Here is a 24,905-nt window from a genome sequence, read left to right on the forward strand (position 1 = left end):
CTACCGTCGCCTAAACAATGCCACGACCCCCGACCGGTACCCCATACCGCACATACAAGATTTCTCTACCCACCTGGCGGGCGCTGCCATCTATTCCAAAATCGACTTAGTGCGGGGGTATCACCAAGTGCCGGTCCACCCACTGGATGTCCCAAAAACGGCTGTCATCACACCCTTTGGGCTCTTTGAGTTTTTACGTATGCCTTTCGGCCTTAAAGGGGCGGCGCAGACGTTTCAGCGCCTTATGGATTCTGTGCTCCGTGACATGCCATTTTTGTTTGTGTACTTAGACGACATCCTCGTGGCCAGCGCGTCGGCGGAGGAACACATGACGCACCTCAGACAGCTGTTTGACAGGCTCAGCGAACACGGCCTCATCATCAACCCAGCTAAGTGTCAGTTCGGGGAGTCGTCCATCACCTTCCTCGGGCACCACATCACTCCACAGGGGGCCGTTCCCCTCCCTGCCAGGGTTGAGGCTGTCACCATGTTCCCCCGCCCCCGCACTGTACAGTCGCTGCAGGAATTCCTGGGCATGGTGAACTTTTATAACCGTTTCCTGCCCCGTGCCGCCCACATCATGCGTCCCCTGTATGAGGCCCTGCGGGGTAAGAAGTCTAAGGACGAGCTGGACTGGTCTTCGGGGATGGACGAGGCTTTTGTGGCCGCCAAGACCGCGCTGGCCAACGCTGCGCTGCTAGCTCACCCGTCGCCTGCCGCCCCCATAGCCCTTACAACGGATGCCTCCGACTACGCCGTGGGGGCCGTGTGTGAGCAGTGGGTGGGGGGGGGCTGGCAGCCGTTGGCGTTCTTCAGTAAACAACTCCGTGAGAGCGAGCGCAAATACAGCACCTTTGATAGGGAACTACTGGGTCTCTTCCTCGCAACCAGACACTTTAGGTTCCTATTGGAGGGCCGACAGTTCACCGCTTTCGTGGACCACAAACCGCTGACGTTCTGTATGGCCAAAACCTCAGAACCGTGGTCTGGGCGTCAGCAGCGTCATCTCGCGGCGGTTTCCGAGTTTACCACGGACATACAACACGTGTCGGGCAAGGATAACTCCGTCGCCGACTGCCTTTCACGGGCGGTTGTTAACGCCGTTCACTTGGGACTCGACTACGCCGCTATGGCAGCGGACCAAGCCAAGGACGCGACCGTTCAAGACTACCGGTCGACCCCTACGGCGCTACGGCTGGAGGACGTGACGTTCGACGCGGCCAACACCACCCTCCTCTGTGACATCTCCACCGGTCAACCGCGCCCCCTGGTGCCTAATTCCTGGCGGCGCCGAGTTCTCGACACCGTCCACGGCCTTTCCCACCCGGGAGTGAAGGCCTCGACCAAATTGGTGAGCGTCAAGTTTGTTTGGCCTGGGCTCCGTAAGGATGTTAGAGCCTGGGCCGGCTCTTGTGTGGCGTGCCAACGCGCCAAGGTGCACCGCCATACCAAGGCCCCTTTGGCGCCGTTTGTGGTTCCAGAGAGGCGGTTTGAACACGTCAATGTTGACCTGGTGGGTCCCCTGCCCCCCTCCCGTGGTTATACGTTCCTCCTCACTATTGTGGACAGGGCCACCAGGTGGCCAGAGGCTATTCCCTTGTCCTCCACGACGGCAGCAGAGGTAGCACGGGCGTTCATCGGCTGCTGGGTGGCCCGTTTCGGCACACCGGGTGACATCACGAGCGACCGGGGCTCCCAGTTTACCTCGGAGCTCTGGACGGCGGTCGCTGAGCACCTGGGGATGAAGATCCACCGCACTACGGCGTACAACCCGCAGAGCAACGGACTTTGTGAGCGGTTCCATCGGGACATGAAAGCCGCTCTGCGGGCAAGCCTCACTGGCTGCGACTGGATGGACCGGCTCCCATGGGTCATGCTCGGCCTGCGTTCGGCCCCGAAGGAAGACCTCCAGACCTCCTCCGCTGAGCTGGTGTATGGCCAGCCCCTGCGAGTTCCGGGGGAGTTTCTTCCGGATGCTACGACTCCCTGGTCGGCCGCCTCTCACCTCAGTGCGTCCCGGAGCGCTGCCGGTGCCTTCGCTCCCGTTCCGATGTCTCAACACTGCCTCCCCCGGTCCTACGTCCCCAAGGATCTGCCATCGGCGAGGTACGTCTTCATTAGGCACGACAGCCATCGGTCCCCGCTGCAGCCCCCATACGACGGGCCCTTCCGCGTCCTGGAGGCGGGGGATAAGAACTTTGTGGTGGACATGGGGGGCAGGCCGGAGCGGGTCGCTATAGACCGTCTCAAGCCTGCTCACTTGGACATTGGGGAGCCAATGCAATTGGCCCTACCCCCGCGGCGGGGACGCCCTCCTAGGTCGGCCCCGGCACCTGCCTCTGTTCCTGCTTCGGCCCCGCCTATGGCCCGGGTTTCGGCCCCATCTGTTTCCCCTCCTGTGAAGCGCAGCCGTTATGGCCGCAGGGTCCACCCCCCGACTCGTCACTTGTTTTCCCCGTGACTTTGCACTATGTCATTGACTGTTCTGTTGTAGAGTCTATTTTTATGTTCATGAGTTGCGCTTTTGCTGTTTTGCATTGTTTTGTGTAGGTGAATTCTGGGGGGGCCTGTGTGGTGACCCACATCTATATAACTAGAGACATTCACCTAAGAGAGAATGCACTTCCGCTTCCGGTCCAGAGAGTTCAGTGTCGTTGTCGAATATATGACATGTAAAGTTGGAGCTAGTAAACTACCTCGACTACGTCTACTCTCACGTCTCCTGTCTCGTTGTTTTCTAACTCCACAACATCCAGAAAATGCCGACACCCCAGAACAAAGATGAACTGAGCAGATTCTTGGGGATGCTGACCTACCTGTCACCCTACATCTCAAAGTTCGCAGACAAAGCACACACACTGAGGGTGCTGCTGAAAAGTGACATGCCTTGGACATGGGACACTGACCACCAAAAGAGCTTTGAGGACCTGAAATCAGTTGTCAATGAACATGACTGCCTGAAGTACTATGATCCAAGCACACCTCTGACACTTGAGGTCGATGCATCACAGAAAGGACTGGGCGTGGCATTAGTGCAGAACAAAAGACCCATAGCTTTTGGCTCAAAGACACTGGACGACTGCCAATCCAGGTACAGCAACATAGAGCAAGAAATGCTGGCCATAGTCTATGGAATGCAGCGATACCATACCTACCTGTATGGGAAGTCATTCATTGTAGTTACAGACCACAAACCCCTCGTTACCATATGCACAAAGCCACTGCATGCCGCCCCGCCACGGCTTCAGTGAATGCTGATAAAAACACAAGGATACAACTACGAGGTCACATATCAACCAGGAAACCAGATGGTCCTGGCAGACACACTCAGCCGACTACCCAACCCTGAGAACAACAGCAACATCGAGCTGGACGAGCGCATTGACGGAATAGAGGCAGAAGTCGAGGATCCAGAGATGCTCACTGTTGCAATGATAAACTTCTCTCCCGAGAAACAGGACGCACTCCGCACGGAAACCACCAGCGACCCCAGACTCAATGCACTGAGAGAGCTGATCCACCAGGGATGGCCAGACAACATCAAAGCTCTACCAAGACAACTACGTGAGTACTGGTCATTCAGAGATGAGCTCGCAGTTGAAGCAGGAGTCACATTCAAAGGCAGACAGGTGCTCATCCCAGACTCCATGACTGATTCTATACTCGAACAGCTGCATGTAGGACACCAGGGCATCGAAAAGACACGGCGACTGGCGAGAGAAAGTGTCTATTGGATCAGAATGAACGATGACATCGAAAGAGTCTGCAGGTCATGTAGCGTATGCATGGAACATCAGGATGCAAATCCAAAGCAACCTCTCAACCCACACAACACACCGTCAACACCATGGCAATCCCTAGCTTCTGATCTATTCGAGATCGATGGACATCAGTATTTACTGATTGTGGACAGATATTCTAAGTTCCCTCTAGTGGATGAAATGCCCATGCCTGTGTCCAGCCGGGCAGTTGCACAAAAAATGGAAATGCACATGTCTCTTTTTGGAAGGCCTGACGAGATACTTACAGATAATGGACCCCAGTACACAGGGCACGCGTTCCAGAAATTCACGGCTGACTGGGGAATCAGGCACGTGACAAGCTCACCCCACTATCCAAAAAGCAATGGATTCATTGAGAGGCATGTGCGACACATCAAATCCATTGTGAAGAAAACCATGAGACAAGGAGGTAACATACAAGTTGCCTTACTACAGGTCAGAGCAACACCCATCGACAGTAAACTACCATCACCAGCAGAACTGATCTTCGGAAGGCCAGTCACCACCCTGCTGCCGAGTCGAGGGGACCCAGGCAAGGAGGAAAACCGACTCCACCTGGAGCAGAGAACAGCAAACATGAAGGAACATCATGACCGCAGCAGCGGCAGAGAACTACCTCCACTCGGTCCCGGACAGCACGTATCTGTCCTAAACAAGGAAAAAGGGACTTGGTATCCAGCCACCGTCGTACAAAAGTGCGATGAGCCAAGGAGCTACATTGTGCAAACATCAAATGGGAACAAACTCAGACGTGGCAGGAGCCACCTGCGGGAAATTCACCACCCCCATGCACTGAGGAGCGCAAGAACCCGCTTCACAGAACCTCAACGGGACACTCATGCAGCTGGAACTTCTTCCAGCCAAACCTGTGAAACACACAAGACAGTACGCACAAGATATGGAAGAGCTGTTTCTAAACCAGCTCACTACAAGGACTATGAGTAGAGACAATCACACACAAAAGGAGGGCTCTGAATATGTTTATATTTTGATACTGTAAAAATTGAAAACTAAACAGGGGGGATGTAGTGATACAACGCCATGTATATACACTGGAACTACACTAGGTGTTATGTACTACCCGGACTGTTATTATGGTTACACCACTACCAGTATGGTTATTACGTCTGCCTACTGAGCCACAATTAAACCTGAGTTCTATAACCCGGTGTGGTCATTGATCCTCGACCAATACTACCCCAAGTATTACTTCAAGTGGGCCGGGTCTTTGGAGACAGAGACAGAGACAGAGAGACACACACACACACGCACACACAATCTGTGAGTGGGGTTTAACGGCGGTGTGCACGGCGTGGCTGTGGCCGATAACAGCCGTGAATAAAGCATCGCGCCGTTGTTTCTGAAGTGTGTGCTTTTTTAATAGCGGGGAACGCTACAATATATACTAAGACCAACATTTGACTAATTGATGTTTTTTATACCGAGACACACATTTTCTCTGTCAGTTATAAATACTGTACTGTAGTTACATTTATTATTATTACTGCATTATTATATTCATGATGTTTTAGGTAAAATATATACTACATGCACTATATACTAAGACAAACATTTGACCAATTGACGCTAGATGTGAACTATTTGTAACTGCTTCGACTTAAAAATTCGACATAAGAACACACTCAAAAACGTAACTTGTCCATAGCCCGGGGACTACCTGTATATGCATCCAAGCGTGTGTGTGGCTATCTGTGTTTGTGTATGCACATGTGTGTGCATCTTCAGTGTGTACGGATACATGTGTTTAACACTGTGCATTAAAAAATTTATTTTTTTCCTGGTTTTGACTAAGATAGTATTTCCCCAGGAGTTGTGTGCTAGCCTGTGCATGCATCACATGCTTCCGAGTTACATGTATGGAAGGAGCTAGAGCACGCTGCGAGTCTTATTCATATCATGTAAAAGTGAGTTTGACAAAGAATAATCAGTCAACACAAATGACGCCTGTCGCTCAGGGGTAGGCCATCTTGTCAATGTGTGTACATCACACACAATATACACTATAACAAAGGGTCTCTCAAAAGCAAAGGAAATAACACTAATAACATTTATTTGAACTGTTACAGTGTGTATGCAAGTGTGTGTGAAAGTTTGTGTGTGACAGAAAAGGAGAGAAGGAATATCTGTTCTTATATGAGTTAATGGGACTTCCTGTGCTTGTGTGTGTGTGCGTGCACGTGTGCGCGCGTGTGTGCATGCACATGTGTTACTGTGTTAGTTATTATGTGTGTTTGTAAATGTGTGTGTATATAACCATGTGAGTCTTGTTGTTAGAGCCTCTGTGTTTCTTTGTGTGTGTATATGTGCCTGTGTAAATTTGTGTGAATAGGTGTTATATGTGTGGGCTATGGTTGTGTATGTGTGTGTGTGTGTGTGTGTGTGTGTGTGTGTGTGTGTGGGACTGAGTTGTTGTTTGTGTGTGGGTTTTAGTGTGTGTAGCTGTGTATGGACACATGGGCGTATGCGACTCACCTATTGACCTGGTTACAGGAGTTCACATTATAACAGAGGCCGGTTCGGGGGGGGTCTGGCGGTGGAGGGGGTAGCGAAGGCAAGTCCATCCCTCTGGCCTGGAGCACTTTACGCTTCACCTCCTCATAATCAATGTCCACACACGTGTTACTGATGTAACCATCTGTGAGATAACACGAGGACAGGAGATGCTTTGATGGCTTTTCAGTAAGTGCTTCAGTGTGTAAGTCCACAAAGACTGGACTATATATATATGAGAGAGAGAGAGAGAGAGAGAGAGAGAGAGAGAGAGAGAGAGAGAGAGAGAGAGAGAGAGAGAGAGAGAGAGACAGAGACAGAGAGAGAGAGAGAGAGAGAGACAGAGAGAGAGACAGAGAGAGAGAGAAACATGCCTGTGTGGCTACATAATCTTAAAATCAGCATTGCTGCTCAAGCTTTTTTGTTGATCTTGTGTTTTGATTAGTCTTTATGTACTTTGACCCCTCCCCCCACAAAGCACTTTTTAATAAAAACACTATTAGACATTTAAATATTTTGTATTTTAACTTTAGACCACAGCTCATTTGTCCAAAATAAATCTTAAAACACACCACCTAGCGGTAATATTCTGTGAACACTAAATATGCCACGCTGTGAATACCTCTGATGGCAAGCCTATGTGAGAATATGTGACTACAAATTCACAAGCTTACTACTGTTGAGGCGCTCAGCTATAACATTTGTTTGTTTGTGTACACATGCTCAATTCAACTGTACAGAAGAACTCACAGTCACCGGTGAATGTGCGGACTAACCACCTCCCCTGTGGGTTATTCTTCACCCGGAGGATCTCAACACTGTCTCCTTGTCGCACACTGAGGTCCAGTTTCCCTCCGTGCCAGTCATGTCGGACCTTGGCCACATGGAGGACCTCCACCTCGCCCTGCAGCTGAAGATAGGCGGAAAACAAATTGGAGGGGCTGTAAGTTACCAGGACTGCTTACAAAAAATATCAATGACATTACTGTTCTGTGAGCTAGCCCATTTCCCTAAACCACCAAACCAAGGCACCAACAGATGAGCTGTATTCATATGTTGCCTGGTGTGCAAGTGCTACATATGGCAGGGGGTGAATTTCAGTTTTAACTATGGACTGGATGGATATTTTACCTGAAATTTTTTTCGCAATGTATTCATCCTCTTCTGGTGTTCCTTCTGACCAATCTTATCCTGCTGCCATTGTTTCTTCACCTCCTTTGTTTTCTTGTATGAAAAATCTCGGTCCTCCTCAAATTGCTTTCTTTAAAAATGGGGTGTAAAAGTATCATGGTTTTGGTAGAAGAATATTCAACCTACTTTGCATTGAAATGTGTTCTTACACACCCATGGAATTTTTTAGCTCTCAAGATTTTCTGACAGGCAGATGCAAAGCCTTGATGGTTATGTGTAATTCCTTCCCCCTAACACCTCGTTTACCTCTTGCAATGAGCAATCACTCAGGCTTGCGAAGACATCAGTGTTAGCCAATTGGTGTCTAAATTCAAAGGTTACCCAGATTTAACACTGGCCTCTGAGACAAAGTTCGGGGCTAAAAAATTCCATGGGTGTGTAAGAACAAATTTATATGCATGAACAATTGATGAATGAGGTCCATTGTTAGTGTGAGGAAGTTATAATAGTTTTGTTCAACCTTTATCATGTGGTGCAGTCTGTACACATACCTTTGCTTCACATTCACATCTGGGAGCTGCCGACTACAATCACAGATATCTGCTATTATTGACAGAGTACTGGTTATACTGGTCGAAAATGGTCTGTAAATGTGAGGTTTCAAACCACTGACTTTTTCTTCAGAAGTGTCTTATGCTTCCCTTTGGATAACAACTTCTTCATAAAATTTTGATAAGATCGTTAACTCTAAACGGGGGCAGGGAGGGTTAGCACCCCAAGCTGCAGCTCTCTAGATGGAGAACCCACAAAATATGCTACAAACAGCCTTTCAGAGAAACACCCCCAGGGGTGCCCAAGAGAGGGGGGGTGAGCACCCCAAATGCAAATGGACGGATATACTGGTAATGGCCCAAGCTAATGAGCAAATGACTATGAGTGCAGTCTGCAGATGTGGCAAGGTCTGCAAAAAATCCATGAGGTCTAAAGAGCCACCAGAACAAGATGGTCTGCTTGAGAAAGGAGCAAGTGGTGCAACACACAGTGCAAGTACCTGATACAGCACCTGGTGAGATGGAGAAGGAGCTAGGCCCGGAGACACCCCACAGTGCCCAGAACCTCCAAGCACCACGAGCTACACCCCAAAGTAGACCATCAGAACATTGTTGGGTTTTGTGGTCTGCTTCAAACAGAGAGTCAGACTGGCACCAGTTTGACAAAGATGTGGATGCAGCCCTTGAAGCAACAGCCAAGGATGGTGCAGACCAGAGGTTCCAGACAATGAGCACTAATAATGAATGTCGGTTCGGAGAGGTTTGGCATCAAGGAACAATGGGCCACCAAGACTACTGCACATCCAAACCGACAGGAAGTTAAGATCACCCAACTTGGACAAGAGCTGAGGACACAAGAGCCAGTACAGGAAGGCAAGTGAGGAAAAGAAGGCAGCCTTGTCAGAACTTTGAGGCATGGTAAGGGAAAGGCTAATCACCCTTTGGGGCACTGAATGGCACAGGAAAAGGGGCAAGAAAAAGGCCCGCAAGCACAGTGTCTTTATTGCAAATCCATTTGGATTTACAAAGAAGCTGCTGGGGCAGAAACGCAGTGGTCACCTATCATGTCCTGAGGAAGAGATCAACTGCCACATTTGCAACACCTACAGTAACAACATGTGGGAGCAAGACCTTGGCGACTGCACAGCCCTTATATCCCCACGCAAACCCAGCACCCTGTTCAACATCAACAAACCCACACTGAAAGAGATCAAGGAGGTCATCAAGTCAGCCAGAACATCTTCAGCCCCAGGCCCGAATGGAGTGCCGTAGAAGGTCTACAGAAGGTGTCCCAGGCCTCTGGAATACCTTTGGAAGATCTACAGGGTGATCTGGGGGAGGGGGAAAGTGCTGCAGCAGTGGAGATATTCAGAAGGTGTGTGGATTCCTACGGAGGAGAACGCAAGCAACATCGAGCAATTTAGGATGATCTCACTCCTCGGTGTAGAATATAAGATCTTCTTCAAGATTATTGCCAATTGTCTTGCGGGATTTCTCCTGAAGAACTCCCTAAATAGACACCTCGGTACAGAAGGGAGGAGTCCCTGGTGTTCCAGTATGCATAGAGCACACAGGTGTGGTAACCCAACTGATCAGAGAGGTGCGGGAAAGCAGGGGAGACCTGGCAGTGCTGTGGCTGGACCTTGCTAATGCATATGGATCGACCCCACACAAGCTGGTAAAATTGGTCCAGATCAAACACCATGTCCCAGAGAAGATCCAAAACCTCATCCTCGACATCAGTGTGGCATCGGCTAGAAAAGGGTATGATCACGGGCTGCACAATTTCTGTGCAGTGGCCATGAACATGCTTGTGAAGTCTGCGGAAGTGGAGTGCAGAGGTCTCCGGTCCAAATCTGGCACCCGACAACCCCCGATCAGAGCGTTCATGGATGACCTAATGGTAACAATTACATCAGTGCCTGGATGCAAGTGGCTCTTTCAAGGACTTGAACGGCTCATTGTCAAGGTTGCAGCACAACATTGTGATGGGCACTGTGGCAGTTGGTTGGGCCAGGCTTGGGAGTAACTCAAAACCTTGTTTGATAAAGCCAGAGGAAAGGAGAGGTGAAAGCTGATCCAGGAGGATGTGCGCACAGAGGTGGAGAAAGCTTGCTACAGCAGAATGGTAGGCATATGCAAGCAGGGGACCTGGACTAAGTGTGAGCATACAACCAGCCGAAAGATCAACTGGGCAGAACTTTGGAAGGTGGAATCAAACTGATTTGTTTTTGGTCCAGTGAGTGTATGATGTCCTCCCCTGTCCTTCCAACTGTTTCAGCTGGGGCCCAGCGGACTCACTTACTTGCCAACTCTGCCAGAAAAGGGAATCCTTGGAGCACATCCTGAGCTGCTGTCCAAAGGTCTTGGGAGAGGGGTGATATCATTGGCACCATGACCAAGGTCTGCAGGCAGTAGCAGACACCATCTGCACTGCGATCAGCTACAACAAACAGCAACACCCAACAAAACACACCATCGCCTTTGTTCAGGCAGGAGAGAAGCCCCAGCCCCAGCCAAAGGCCCAGAGTGGGCTGCTCGCAACAGCAAGGGACTGGCAGTTCCTGGTTGACCTGGGGAGACAATTGAGGTTGCTGGACACCATTGCAGCTACCACACTCAGGCCAGATATGGTGCTGATGTCCATGGCAACCAAGCAAGTGGTTTTGCTAGAGCTAACTGTCTCCTGGGAAGATCGGATGGAGGAGGTGCAAGAAAGGAAGTGAGTCAGGTATGCAGATCTGGTAGCTGAGTGTCAGAGGAAGGGGTGGAAGGCCCACTGTGTTGAAATGGGCTGCAGGGGTTTTGCAGGCCAGTCTCTACACCAGGTCCTGGGACTCTTGGGGATTTGTAGGCTGCAAAGAAGAGCCATTAGGAACATCTTGGAAGCCACTGAAAAGGCTTGCCATTGGCTTTGGCTGAAAAGGGGTGACGTGTGGTCTAATGCACTACATGTTTTGTAAAACAAACCAATAATGTAAATGTAAAGCCTGTCTCAGAAAATTATTCCACAGGTATTATTGCCTTAATGAAGGACAAGTTGTGTGTGGGTGATTGCAAATCTGTGGGTTGCAAGTCAACAGTGAGTCAATGTACCTGCCCTGTTTATTTTGAAATAACAAAATAATTTATGATTCTGACTCAAATTGATAAATTAAACAGAAAACAGACATATATTTTGCCCAGGAAATAGTCACTGATGATAAAAGCTCCTTACCAGCAGCCTACTGCTTCACATTTATTACCAGAACAACCACAACCTCATGTAACCCACACAGGATCTCAACGCGCCAACATCTCAGTGTGTTGAGATCCTGTGTGGGTTACACTATCAACTAGGAAGTGCTGCTGGAGCAGCTGTTTAAAGCAGATTTTTCCTCATATAAAAGATCATAGAATGAAAAATGAAATGCAATGAAATATATCAAATTAGGCTGCAAGAGAGTGGTGTACACTTACTCGTCGATACAATCATACACGTCGCTACCATCGCTCATCTGCAAGAAAGACAACATTAAACATCAAAATGTATGATGAACAACATGGGGAAGCCTTTAATCAGTGTGTAAACTTGGATTATGAACCGTTTGATTCTCACCCCCTCCACATGCTGTGAGCTGTTGTCATCGAAGGAGTCTGTGGAGAAATACAATGACGACACATCACAATTTGGTTTAAATGAATCTTATTTTGAAATTGAGACAGTCACTGTTTGAAAACAAAAAAAACCGAAACAGCTGGGGGAGGCGATGGGACCCGCCTCCCCCAGCGTACATGGGTAGGAGCAGAAATCAAGCGGCGGTTTTCAGCGTCCACCAACAGTCCATAAGCGTGCAGGAAATCCGCGCGCCGGAGGGGAATGCACACCTACGTCATTACAAAGTCCCAGCCAATCCGCGGACATCCAAAAAACCAACGGCATTTCGCCCTAGGTCTGAAATGCACTGTCCGCTACTGCAAATCAGACCATCGAATGGGAACGACATCTCACACCTACAGTCAGGTGCGAATCTATGGGGTGGCAAGGGGTGGCAGCTGCCACCTCTGGGACACAGTCTTGCCACCCCTTTGCCACCCCAGGAAAAATTCTCTAGATCCGCCACTGCCTACAGTAGATGATGTGATACAATCACTCAATGTAGCCAGGTTCTTCTCAAAGCTAGATTTGAATAGTGGATATCATCAGATAGAACTAGAGTCATCCTCTTGATATATCACAACATTCTCCACCCATGTAGGGCTGCAATGTTACAAAAGTGGGGTTTCATCAGCTGCAGAGGTGTTCCAAAATGCCATTCAACAAGCCCTGGATGTTGTCCCAGAAATAATCAACCTAAGTGATGACATATTACTGTTTGGGAAAACAAGAGCTGCCCATGACCAAGCTCTTGGGAGAAACGTTTCAGCGACTGAGAGAGAAGAACCTAACTCTCAACAAGGCCAAGTGCTCATACACACAAACCACTCTGGACTTCTTTGGATACACATTCTAGGATGTAGGATTCTTTCCAGATCCCAAGAAGGTTCAGGTGCTTCATGATGCTGCTGCTCCGACTAATGCCAGTGAGGTCCGCAGTCTTCTGGGCATGGCAAATCACAGTGCCCGTTTCATCAAGGATTTTACCACAATAACCCAACCTCTAAGTGAACTTACAAAAAAGACTGTTCGTTGGACCTGGGCAGAAAAGCACCAGAGGTCTCTCGATGAGATGAAACGAACTCTAACAAGTGATGCAGTGATGGCCTACTTTGACCCACACAGACTAACTGAACTGGTAGTTGACGCAAGTCCAATAGGTCTTGGGGCTGTGTTTGCACAAAGGAATGGCCCAAATGAACCAGCTAGAGTGATAATCTATGCAAGTAGAGCCCTGTCCTCCATTGAACAAAAATACTCACAAACAGAACGGGAAGCACTTGCAATTGTGTCGGGCTGTGAACATTTTCACATATACTTTTACGGAGCACCCTTTACATTTATCAGTGATCACAAACTGTTGGAATGGATTTTCAACAACCCCAAATCCAAGCCACCTGCTCGTATAGAATGCTGGAGTCTACGTCTGCAGCCTTAAAAATATATAGTCCGCTACAAGTCTGGTAAGGACAACCCGGCAGATATATGTCACGCCACCCTGCACGAGTATCACATATCTCTCATGACATTTCAGACAATGAAAGACGAGCAGAAGAATATGTCAACTTTGTTACAGCAAATGCTGTCCCTAAGGCAATGACACTGAGTGAAATTCAAGAGGCGATCAAAACTGACCCCACTCTGTGCAAAGTCATTCAACTCATCAAAGAAGGCTCATGGGAGTCACTGTCTGAAAAACAAGATGTTGCTGACGGAGTGGATTTTGCAGCTCTAATGTCATTCAAGAAAATCAAAGATGAACTAACTGTGACCACTACGGATAACACTGTGCTACGAGGCACGAGGATCGTTGTCCCTCATTCGTTACAAATCAGGGCCTTGTCACTGGCACACGAAGGCCATCAGGGGGTGGTCAAAACTAAGAAGTTGATCAGAGAGAAAGTCTGGTTCCCTGGCATTGACAGACAAGTAGAAACCGTGATAGCTGGCTGCATCCCATGCCAGGCTGTTGTGCATAATCACACGCAAGAACCTCTCCGCATGTCTGAGTTACCATTGTCACCATGGGAAAAAGTTCGTGTGGATTTCTGTGGTCCATTCCCTTCTGGTGATTACCTTTTGGTGGTCATAGATGAATACTCCAGGTATCCAGAGGTACAGCTTCTGCAGTCCACGTCAGCCAGAGCCACGATCCCCAAAAACTTTTTCTACACTGAGAATTACACTGGAGGTCAAAACTGACAACGGCCCACCCTTCCAAAGCTCGGAATATGCAGACTTCACTACATACTTGGGTTTCAGGCATAGGAAGATAACTCCGATGTGGCCTCAGGCCAATGCTGAGGCTGAACGCTTCATGCGTACCCTTGAAAAGACCGTACGTGCTGCTCACGTTTAAGGACGCCCATGGAAACAGACTCTGTACGCATTCCTCCGCAACTACTGTGCCACGCCTCACTGCTCAACTGGGATGGCGCCTGCAGATGTGCTGTTCGATAGGCCCCTCAGAATCAAGCTGCCTGAATCTCCTCTTCCCTTCCAGTCTCAGGCTGATGCAAAGCTACGACAAGCAGATGCAGAGGCAAAGAACAGGATGAAACACAATGCTGACAGGATGCGCCATGCTGCTCCTTCGGCTGTGAAAGTAGGCAACAGGGTCCTGCGTCATCAAAAGAAGGAAGGGAAGCTATGCTCTGCTTACAATCCCCACTCATACAGTATCATTGCCATCAAAGGCTCCATGGTGACAGCCAAACACAATGACCATGTCATCACCAGAAACTCATCCCACTTCAAGATCCTCCCGGTGGCTGAAAATCACCACTCTCAGCAATGTGGTTTGAAAGGCATGGACTGGACCGAAATCCACCCTGAACAAATCCCAGAGTCTTTAGCCCCTAAACCCCCTCGACCACAGTCACCTGTTCAGAGATACCCAGTCAGGGTAAACAGAAGACCCCCGTCATACCTCACTGACTTTAAAGTGAACTGACTAAAAGGTATAACGCAAGAGAAAGTTTGAGTTGGACTGGCTAATAGTTATTGTTAAGGGAAAAAAAGAAAGAAATGTAAGGAAAGGAGGCTTGTAATGTCTATGCTTTGTAACATGTTTAGTAATGTTTCTGGTGTTAGTTTTAATGTTTATTCTGGTCACAAGGAGGCGCTCTGAGTTAAGCGTTAAGCCCGGAAGTAGCATAGTGAGAGGCTTATTAGTATGCCATGGCTAGCAGATGCACTAGATGGTGTACTGCTGTCGTTATGCAAATGTTTCACTAAAGATTCCAAAACGCAGCTTCATGGTATTTGAGTTATTATTTCAAAACTTTACAAGACGTAAGCTCAATGTGCTTTCACATCATGTTTTTTTCCTACTTCGTGCGTTTGTTTTACTAAATTGTGTGCACCTTTTACTAAATCCTGCGCTCGTTTTTCGAAATCACTTGTCCTTGGAGTTCAGTAAAGTTGTAAATATATTCACAGATTTGAACTTTCCGGATCAATAAACTCATAAGCGAAATGTTGTTAAACACAAACAATGCCTCTTTAATACCATAGTAAGGTAGACAACGGGCTGCAATATGAGTTCCACCAAAACGAGAGTTGGACAAATAACACTGATCTCGTGTACAGCTGGCTGTGAGACCACAGCTCAGGGACCGTCTAAAAAGTGCCGCACTGACAAGAGATACTACAAAAACATTCAATAACTTCACTCTTATACAGTGTAGTGTCCCCCAAATCACTTCACACATCAATAGTCTCATGTTCGTTATACTACAACACTTCGTTTGGAAAAATGCGCTTTTGCATAATTTGGGGGAATTTTTATTGGAAAAATATTCAATAACTACTCTCATACAACAGAATTATGCAAAAGCACATTTTTCCAAACTAAGTGTTGTAGTATGACCAACAGGAGTGCACATGATTGAGTAAAATGAGTGCACAAAGTAGAAAAAAAATATGATGTGACCACTCAGGGGCTCCATAATTAATGGAAGGTGTGAATGTGCAAGTGTGTTATTAGGTTTTAGGGGATGAGAAACACATCTGTTTTGATAGATGTGAGCTATCTGACAGGGAAATGAGTGAACTTGTAATTTGACCATATTCAGTGACACCCCTTGTTGTTGACACTTCCCACATGCTTTACAGAAGCATTAGCCCCAGGCCTAAAGCCCCTTTTGTTGCTGAGTTACACACCATCAAACGTGGCCCTGGGCCAAGGTTCAAATGTCAATGACGCTTTGCAGGAGCCACCTTCGTGGTCGAGACTGAAATATGTTACTCTCTGGATCAATTCCTTTCTGGGGATGTCTTTCTTATTGTGCTGTGATGAAAATTAAATCTATCTATGATTAAAAGGAGTGGTCGTTAACTACAGTCAGGTATAAAAAAATTCTCACCTTGTCTTACAAAGTGATTAATAACAAAATACATCACTTAACTACTAAAGTATAATGGGTAATGTTCGTCTTCAGCTCACAAACTGTTTGCTCTGTTTCAAAGTAACTGCATGAAATGAGAGGTAAGAATCCCTCCCCACCCACCCCCAATAATGACATATGACCCTTTCATGTCAAAACTATCTCTAACCTCAAACACATGGTCTAAATTCAAATGTGTGAATGTGTGAGAGTGGTAAAGCTCTTTTGACACGATCCTCACCCACTAGACTTGAGCAGTGGTTTCACTTTTTCTGCCCAAGGCACACCAAAGGGCAAGCCACAATCTCAAATCACATCTGTATTCATGTCCGTGCAAAATAGCCTCTATAACCCGTTATCACTCTTATCACTCTGTAAACGTTTATTTTTATTTACTAATGCCAAATAACATTTGACAAACAACTACATTACTCATGAAATAATTATTAATAAAATAATTCAATAATTAATTTTAAACTTTGTAAAATTTAATCAAAAAGAGCTGCAACACAACCATTTAAACTAGACAGGTCACACAATTAGAACTGAAAAGAGGGAGAGACAGAAAAGTGTGTGTGTGTGTGTGTATGAGAGAGAGAGAGAGAAAGAGGGGGGAGCAGCATCCCTGGTCGAGTGAGATGAAATCACTCAACAATCACTCAACAAGCGAAGTGAGATGCACTGAGAACGAAAACTAATTTGCATATAAACAGTAAGTCCATATCAACAGTGTATGCATTGATTTGAAAACAGAACTGTAGTCTAAAATTCTAAAGAAAAAATAAATGCATTAAGAACAAAAACCAATTCGTATATAAACACCAAATTCATATCAGAGTATGCCATAGAGTATTCCCACATCTACTGCGCAAACTGTGAAACACTGGGGTTCCCTTTGACAGAAGGTTTTTAAAGAAATTGTTTTTTAGACGGATAATTTGTCTCTATATTGGGAAATGAGTGTGTACAAAATACTGACAGAAAATTAAAAATTCATTAATAACTTTTTAGTTTTATATTGCAATAATAATGTATGGTTTCACAAAATCCCACGGCACATCTGGACTTGCCTCACGGCACACCAGTGTGCCGCGGCACACCATTTGGGAACCTAGGGACTAGAAGATCAAGGCCTTCTTACCGCTCGTCTCGAAGTTTCCAATGTCATCGTAAGTTTCTTGGTTATCCTCAACATCTCTGCAGAGGGAATATAAAGGGAAGAAAATCAAGTTTAAATTCAAATGATCTCATTTCAACATACATACTATATGTTCTATCTAAGAGGGGAAATGGTAATGTGTGAATGAAAAGTAAAGAAATAAAGAAAATGAAAACAATTTATTTTTAAATGTATCTTCTTTAGATATCATTCTCACTTAAAACAGTTTTTAATTCCATATAGATCATCATATAGTCTAAGGCAGGGTTCCCCGATTAGTTTTCCCCAAGGGCCAAATTGTGACATGCATACCAAGCCAAGGGCCAGAACGTCCGGGATTTTTTCTCATTGCGTCAGTTAAAGTTGTTTTATGTGCAGATGTTGCTGCTATTACGATTATTATTATTATTTTCATTATTATTATTTCCCCCCCTTTTTCTTGCCAATTGTACCCAGCCAACTACCCCACTCTTCCAAGCCGTCCCGGTCGCTGCTCCACCCCCATTAATTGCATTGAACAGTAGATGGCAAACTGGAGCTGCGTGTCTAGTATGAAGAAAACGATGGATGATTGTAAAAATGAAACCTACCTACATATTACATGAGCTGTGAGTATAAAATAGAGGGAGACTTCAAAAATTCTCATCTACTCCCCCCCCTTTTTTCTCCCCAATTGTATCCGGCCAATTACCTCACTCTTCCAAGCCATCCCGGTCGCTGCTCCACCCCGTCTGCCGATCCGGGGAGGGCTGCAGACTACCACATGCCCCCTCCAATACATGTGGAGTCACCAGCCATTTCTTTTTATCTGACAGTGAGGAGTTTCATTAGGGGGATGTAGCGCGTGGGAGGATCACGCTATCCCCTCCCCCCCCCAAACAGGCGCCCCGACTGACCAGAGGAGGGGCTAGTGCAGTGACCAGGACACATACCCACATCCGGCTTCCCACCCGCAGACACGGCCTGTCTGTTGGGACACCCGACCAAGACAGAGGTAACACGGGGATTCGAACCAGCGATCCCCATGTTGGTAGGCAACGGAATAGACCGCCACGCCACCCAGATGCCCTGTAATCTTATAAACTCTTACAAAATGTCTTATATACTCGAAAAGTCAAATCAAACTTTTCCTCCCTTCACCCTCCAGGTTGATTGAGTGCAACTGAATGGGAGTTGCATCACATCGTGTGCATCATTACAGGAGAAGACTCACACAGCGGTGGGTGGGTGTGACGGGCCTCTGGGTTTGTTGGGGGGTCGCGGTGGCGTGGATAATCCAGATGGGGGAAAGCTACTGCCTCTCGAAGAGGGAAAACCTGTGGAAAACACACATGATTGTGAACATTCAATTTAAAGGAGTTTAATTCCTGCATCAAGGTCACGAAATCAGAACCGTTTAGAACGACTCGGTATTATTAGGCTTACTTTGTGTTATGAATCTTCTTTAAATCTCACCAAAAAAAAGAAAGAAAACATTCTCATCATTATTGAGAAGGAAAATTAAAAAAAAATGTATGTGTAGAGAGACTGAAAGATGAATTTTAGGCAGTAATGTTTTGTTTTTTGTCATTATGGGATTATAGTGCAGATTAGGTGCCATTTGAAGCAAGTCGTCTGCTGCGGTGAGGACACACAAACACAGGAACTGCATGTGATATGGGGTGAGGGATTTCTCAGTGGCTGGTTTCATCAAACTACAGGGGCTTGCACTGAAACAAGACACTGTATTCACAAAATATATCCATCCATTATCCAAACCGCTTATCCTGCTCTCAGGGTCGTGGGGATGCTGGAGCCTATCCCAGCAGTCATTGGGCGGCAGGCAGGGAGACACCCTGGACAGGCTGCCAGTCCATCACAGGGCCTGACAATTTAGTATGGCTGATTCACCTGACCTACATGTCTTTGGACTGTAGGAGGAAACCGGAGGGAAACCCACACAGACACGGGGCGAACATGCAAACTCAACACAGAGTACGACCCGGGACAACCACCAAGGTTGGACTACCCCGGGGCTGGAACCCAGGACCTTCTTGCTGTGAGGCGACTGCGTTAACCACTGCACCACCATGCCGCCCCCTATTGACCCAATATTTTTGAAAAATATATTACTAAGTCTTGGAACATATCGATAATTTTCCTACATGAAAAAGCAAATGGTCACATCTCAGGACAAAAGACAAGAGGTCCAGGGTGGGAAATAAACTTTCATCTCACCAGTAGCAGTGGGTGGTCTCATTTGCTTATGTCAGTCAAGTGGGGGCATAAAAACTGAATTAAGACTGATGGACAATCAGTGAAAAACTCAGCAGCATAGCAGCTTTAACACAATGCAGCAAATGGCTGTGTTACTTAGTCAACCAAAGGCAGGGAAGTTGGCTTTAGAAAGAGTCTTACCATCACTTTTCTTCCAGTTGGGATGTGCTTCTTCTGATGGTAGTGGCAGCCTTCTGGTGGTCTTAATGTAGGCTTCCAGGTTTACTTTCGGGGGTCGTTTGGGCTTCATTGGCCGGGGGCCTTCAGGAGGCAGGGGCCTTCTCAGAGGTATCACCTCCCCTGCAGTTCCCCGGCTTGGTAACTGGCAGGCTGGAGCCTGGGGGCTAGGGACTGGCTTGGTGTTTGGAGGCCTCTTGTGCATTAGCATCACATTTTGTAAAATTTCTCCTGTCTGCTTGATCCTGGTGTCTGCCGGCGGGGAGGCGGCTCTAACACTAGCAGTAGGAGGTGGTCGGGGGAAGGCACCCAGAGGCAGCTGAGGTCTGGAAGCAGAACATGTGACCGGCTCTGCCCTTGGAGGTACTGGGAACTGTGTAGGGCTGGGGGAGAAACCTGGTCTAACACGGCTGGGTGAAACAGTGGACGACAGTTTGTGGCGGGCTGACTCATTTTCAGTGACATCGATGGTGCATGTCTCGGCCCGTGATGGGATCTCTCTCCCAATTCTGAGGGGAGCTGGAGGGAATCCATTGTCACGGCTTCTGCTGTCAACCATGTTGGCCTGGTTGTGAAACTTGGCCATAAGTGACTTGACGTCGACGCTCTCACCCTGATGATGACACAGGAGGTGAAACTCAACTGCAGCTGTCTGCTTGAAGGGTAGGAAGTTAGCAACACAGCTCCAAAGCAGGTCAACCCCCTCTTTACCCAGAAACACACACAATCACACACAATCACACGCACAAACTGATGCACTCGCTTTAATCTTACACCCCCATGCTGCAGGTGTCTTTGCAAAACACAAATGCACAGTGCAACAGAAGAGTTTCCTCTCCCGAAACGAAATATCAAAGACAGCTTGTACAGTGGCTTCAAAAGCAAAGACGGGCTAAAGAGCATGCTCTATGAGGAAAACGATAAGCTGCATGCTGTGACTTTGCAGCGTCTCATCTATCTTGAGCTGCAGTTATAAACAGCGACTAAAAATAAATTGAGCCCTTTACCAAGGTGAAATGTGAAGTGCTCAAAATAAAAGCCCATGAAAAATGAACAGAAAGATCATTTTACTGTGAACAAATCAATCTAAAAATGAAATGAAATGTGTTTTAAATCCTAATTTGTAAAAAAAGAAAAAAATGTTTTTTAATGAATCTGACCATGGGGTGAGATGCTTTACAGATTTTTTATTTATTTATTTATTTATTTTTATTATTTTTTTCTCCCCAATTGTCAATTGTACCCATCCAATTGCCCCACTCTTCCGAGCCATCCTGGTCGCTGCTCCAGCCCCTCTGCTGATCCGGGGAGGGCTGCAGACTACCACATGCCTCCTCTAATACATGTGGAGTCACCAGCCGTTTCTTTTCACCTGACAGTGAGGAGTTTCACCAGGGGGACGTAGCACGTGAGAGGATCACGCTATTCCCCCCAGTTCCCTCTCCCCCCTGAACAGGTACCCCGACCGACCAGGGTAGGCGCTAGTAAAACTACCAGGACACATACCCACATCTGGCTTCCCACCCGCAGACTTACCAATTGTGTCTTTACAGATGTTTTAGATGCTAAAGATTGTATGCTATTTTACAATACAGCTTCACCCATTCAGACATCACACAATGTCCCAAACTTCATGAATGAATTATCTGGAACTTGGTTATCTGGTTAGGAACAAGTGGATACATCTCACACCAGTGATGTTTTTTCTTTTTTATGAAAAAAGATTTTAAGAATGAATTAGGTAAATGAATTGGTACAAATTGGTATGAAATATTTTAGCTTCTACCATGTTGTTTTGCCAGTGTACACATTGGGGCTCCTCCATAGATAAAGAATGAAGGAGTCATGACATGTTACTCTAACGTTTATCTCAAATGCTGCTTTATATTATATATTACAATTGTGCTTACAGTTATGAACCAGGAAATAACAATTATCATCCTGCGCATTATCAAACACAACCACACAGCTCTTATTCAGACAATGACGGGAAGCAGGTAAAGGTAATTCAGGGACACTATGACAGAACACAGGGGCTCATGCCGGAGTTGAACCTTGACCTTCCAGGGACGGTCTGTGGTCTCCAAACCCTTTGGCCAGCTTGCAGAGCCCTCTACCTTGTCTTTGTGGAGCTGATGGTTAGTGTGATATGACAGACTGGAGAGAAATACAATACAATACCAATGGCCACTGGCAATTAAAATTCTCCAAGGGACCTGGCACGCATGTCTGTGAATGTTAAGTGCATTTTCAGTTTTTATGTGTTCATTTCAGAAGTTCAAAACATACAACCTAAGATGTCAAAGAGCAATTAAACCCTGTGCCACTCTTGTAAGTTTGCTAGCATGTAAAGGTGAAAAACTATTTATATGTGTTGGGCTTATTGTGGAACCAAGTGATGTGAGCGGTTGCTCATCGGACCCACCATTAATGGTATTATCTGCAGCTGTGCTTATTCTGCATTCACAGATGTTTTTTCACCCTTCGATTGGTAGCATATTCACAAAAGTGACGTAGGGTTTACTTGCGGCAGTGGCTCAGGAGGTTGTTGTTCAGCAATTGAAAGGTTGCTGATTCAATCTGGGCTCCTCGTGTTAAAGTGTCCTTGACTATCTTCTAACTGCTCCCAAGGTTTGCTGCCTTGCATGGCAGCATCTGCCATTGGTATGTGTAGTGTGTAAAAAGCACAATACAAATGTCGACCCTTTTCTCTTTAAAGTATAAAAAGTCTGAACTTAAAGGAGCCTAAGGAATTTAATTGTTTGGTGCCCCAAAAACATAAATTCAGCTCACTATTTGAATATCAACTCAAGTTAGACCCTGAGTGATATTCTTACTGTGAGTGATATTTGGCAGCATGGGGGCCCAATGGTTAGTGCTGTCACCTCACAGCAAGAAGGTCCTGGGTTCGAACCCCGAGGTTGTCCAACCTTGAGGGACATCCCAGGCCATCCTCTTTGTGGAGTTTGCATGTTCTCTCCGTGTCTGCGTGGGTTTTCTCTGGGTGCTCCAGTTTCCCCCACCATCAAAAGGACATGCATGTTAGGGTTAATACTCTTGTCTGTGCCCCTGACCAAGGCAATGGAGAGAGATGAACTGGAGTTGGTCCCCGGGTGCTGCACGGCGGCTGCCCACTGCTCCTAGCTACACAGCTAGGATGGGTTAAATGCAGAAAAAGAATTGCCCCATGGGGATTAATAAAGTACCTCAAAATCAAATTAAATTTACTTTTACAAATTGTAGCTATGGAGGTGGTTTTGTGAGTGAAATCCTTGACATGACACGACGCTTGGACTTTGAAAAAAAAAGTAACAAGTGAACTTGCAGCCGCAGAGAGCAGGAAGTTGAGTGCAACCACACAGCTAAGCAGCTCACCTTGGTGACAAACCTTGCTCACACTCGCACCAATGGGCTGCACGCCCTGCAAACAACTGCCTCCCTCACAAACACAGACTGAGGAAATAGAGAAAAAGACCATGTACCACAGCACACAGTCTTTGATCTAGTTACCTGTGAAACTGTGTTTGTGTGCATGTGTGCGTGTGCATGTGTGTGTGTGTGTGTGTGCATTTACCTAAGGACCATCCCCATATAAAATTGTAGCTTTCAGGAAATGTGGCTAAATTACTGAGCACACTTGGACATCAGCTCTTTATAACTGAAAGTATTTTTTAAGGAAATGCTATTGACAAAAAATAAGAAGCCCACGACTCACCTTATGTCCCTTCCTCTCATAAATGTTGTTTTTGTGAAAGTAAAGCTTGCTCTGACATATTCTTGTCAGCATTAAAGGTTTGATTTATGAAATGTGATGATATGACTGCTTGCCAGTGAAAAAGACATGCAGCGGGGAGCATGAGATTTTGACGACGTCCCGTAGGACGTATCTATCAGTTCAGGATGGATTCTGTTAAAGACTGAAACACAGCAGGGTCACTTTGAGAGGCAGTGAGTCAGTCAATAATTGACTGGTCATAGCACTGTAATAATAGTTCCTTTCATCAGCACCCCCTCATACAGCGGCCCAGGCCCCAATTACACCTCACCTGGAACTGCCCAGAGAGAGGGAAATAGTCAAACCACAGCAAAATGCTCTTCTTATTCTGTGTACAAACTGCACATCTTGCAGGTGTGGAAAATGAATGTGACCCTGAGCATGGAGAATATACAAGGCTCTTAAGTGAGTATGTTGGTCAATGACTGATGGAAATAGACTTATTGTCTCAAGTTAGATTATTCACAGAGATCCTGGACCATCAGAGCGAAGTAATTTTCCTCTAAATAAGCTAGACTAGACCTTAAAGAGAGGATGGATAGGTGCAGGAAAAAAGACATACACAGGGGAGACACATAGAGCACCAAAGGAAGAAATATCAACTTTTGCATTAGCCGATCATGAAAGAAGTGATAGAAAAAGCAAATTTTTGGTGACATTTCTTACCATGTTTGCCTTAAAAATGGGTTATTATTCCAACACTAGCTGACAGCAAAGAGGTCCATGTTCAGCCGTCATTCTGCATCCCAATAGACCGATGCTGCATGTGAGCTGTCTAACTACATGAGCTGCGCACAAGGAAATAACCTGACAGTGAGCTGCGGTGTGACTACATGACATTCAGATTTGGGAGGGAACAAAATCAGACAAAATGTGAAGACACGTTGCTTTCTGTTACCGTATTGGGTCCTGGTTTATCAGGTCAATTATTTTTCATCTTATCGGATAAGTTTTTGGAATTTCTTTGCCTCATATTCACAAAAAGTTATATTTTTTTATTTCCTCCCCCTTTCTGTTCTCTATTATATCTGTGTGTGATTAAACCAAACCAAACTTACAGACAGGTTAACATGTGAAAACAGACGATATGGATTCCTACTAGACTACGAAGCCTCCGTGCAGGTTTGCAAGAAATGTTATTGTGATCAAATGACGGCTTAAGTATTGATGTTGCTGAGCATGGTGACCCTGCTGATCTCAAAAACAAATTGTAAAATATTTCAAATATTCATGAAATCCAACCAAACAACACCAACTATCCATTGCTGCTATCAAAGCAAAACCGTCGAAATTATCCGTGTGAAATGAAATGGTTTTCCATTTTAAACGTAAAGCAATTCCTTGTGTACAGCCCAAGCTCTCAAAGGTGCCCGCAAAGTGCAAAAACATAATGTCCACAGACACTTCGCATCTGCTGCAGTGAATCACAGACCGACTCCTTTACTTTCATAACCTTTCAATTTACTCATGCATAAAAGACTGTAAACAAAAGTCAGAAAGCATTCTTAAACTTCTCCGCTCTGAAAACAGAGCATCTC

General features: G+C 46.3%; 1 protein-coding gene across 1 annotated transcript in view; it reads right to left on the bottom strand.

The window, feature by feature from the left end:
• Nucleotides 1-24,155, bottom strand: part of si:ch73-40i7.2 (FYN-binding protein 1) — a 42,743-nt gene extending 18,588 nt beyond the window's left edge. Inside the window, exons 1-9 of the mRNA XM_056277235.1 lie at nucleotides 24,034-24,155; nucleotides 19,557-20,205; nucleotides 18,373-18,475; nucleotides 17,142-17,197; nucleotides 11,574-11,611; nucleotides 11,435-11,472; nucleotides 7,425-7,554; nucleotides 7,044-7,203; nucleotides 6,276-6,438 (exon numbers count right to left, since the gene is read on the bottom strand). Of these exons, the coding sequence (XP_056133210.1) occupies nucleotides 6,276-6,438; nucleotides 7,044-7,203; nucleotides 7,425-7,554; nucleotides 11,435-11,472; nucleotides 11,574-11,611; nucleotides 17,142-17,197; nucleotides 18,373-18,475; nucleotides 19,557-20,205; nucleotides 24,034-24,036 (1,340 nt within the window). The 5' untranslated portion in view covers nucleotides 24,037-24,155. The remainder of the gene's footprint in view (nucleotides 1-6,275; nucleotides 6,439-7,043; nucleotides 7,204-7,424; nucleotides 7,555-11,434; nucleotides 11,473-11,573; nucleotides 11,612-17,141; nucleotides 17,198-18,372; nucleotides 18,476-19,556; nucleotides 20,206-24,033) is intronic.
• Between the last annotated feature and the right edge of the window lie 750 nt (nucleotides 24,156-24,905).

Source organism: Lampris incognitus, chromosome 3, assembly GCF_029633865.1.
Source record: "Lampris incognitus isolate fLamInc1 chromosome 3, fLamInc1.hap2, whole genome shotgun sequence".
Classification (NCBI taxonomy): Eukaryota; Metazoa; Chordata; class Actinopteri; order Lampriformes; family Lampridae; genus Lampris; species Lampris incognitus.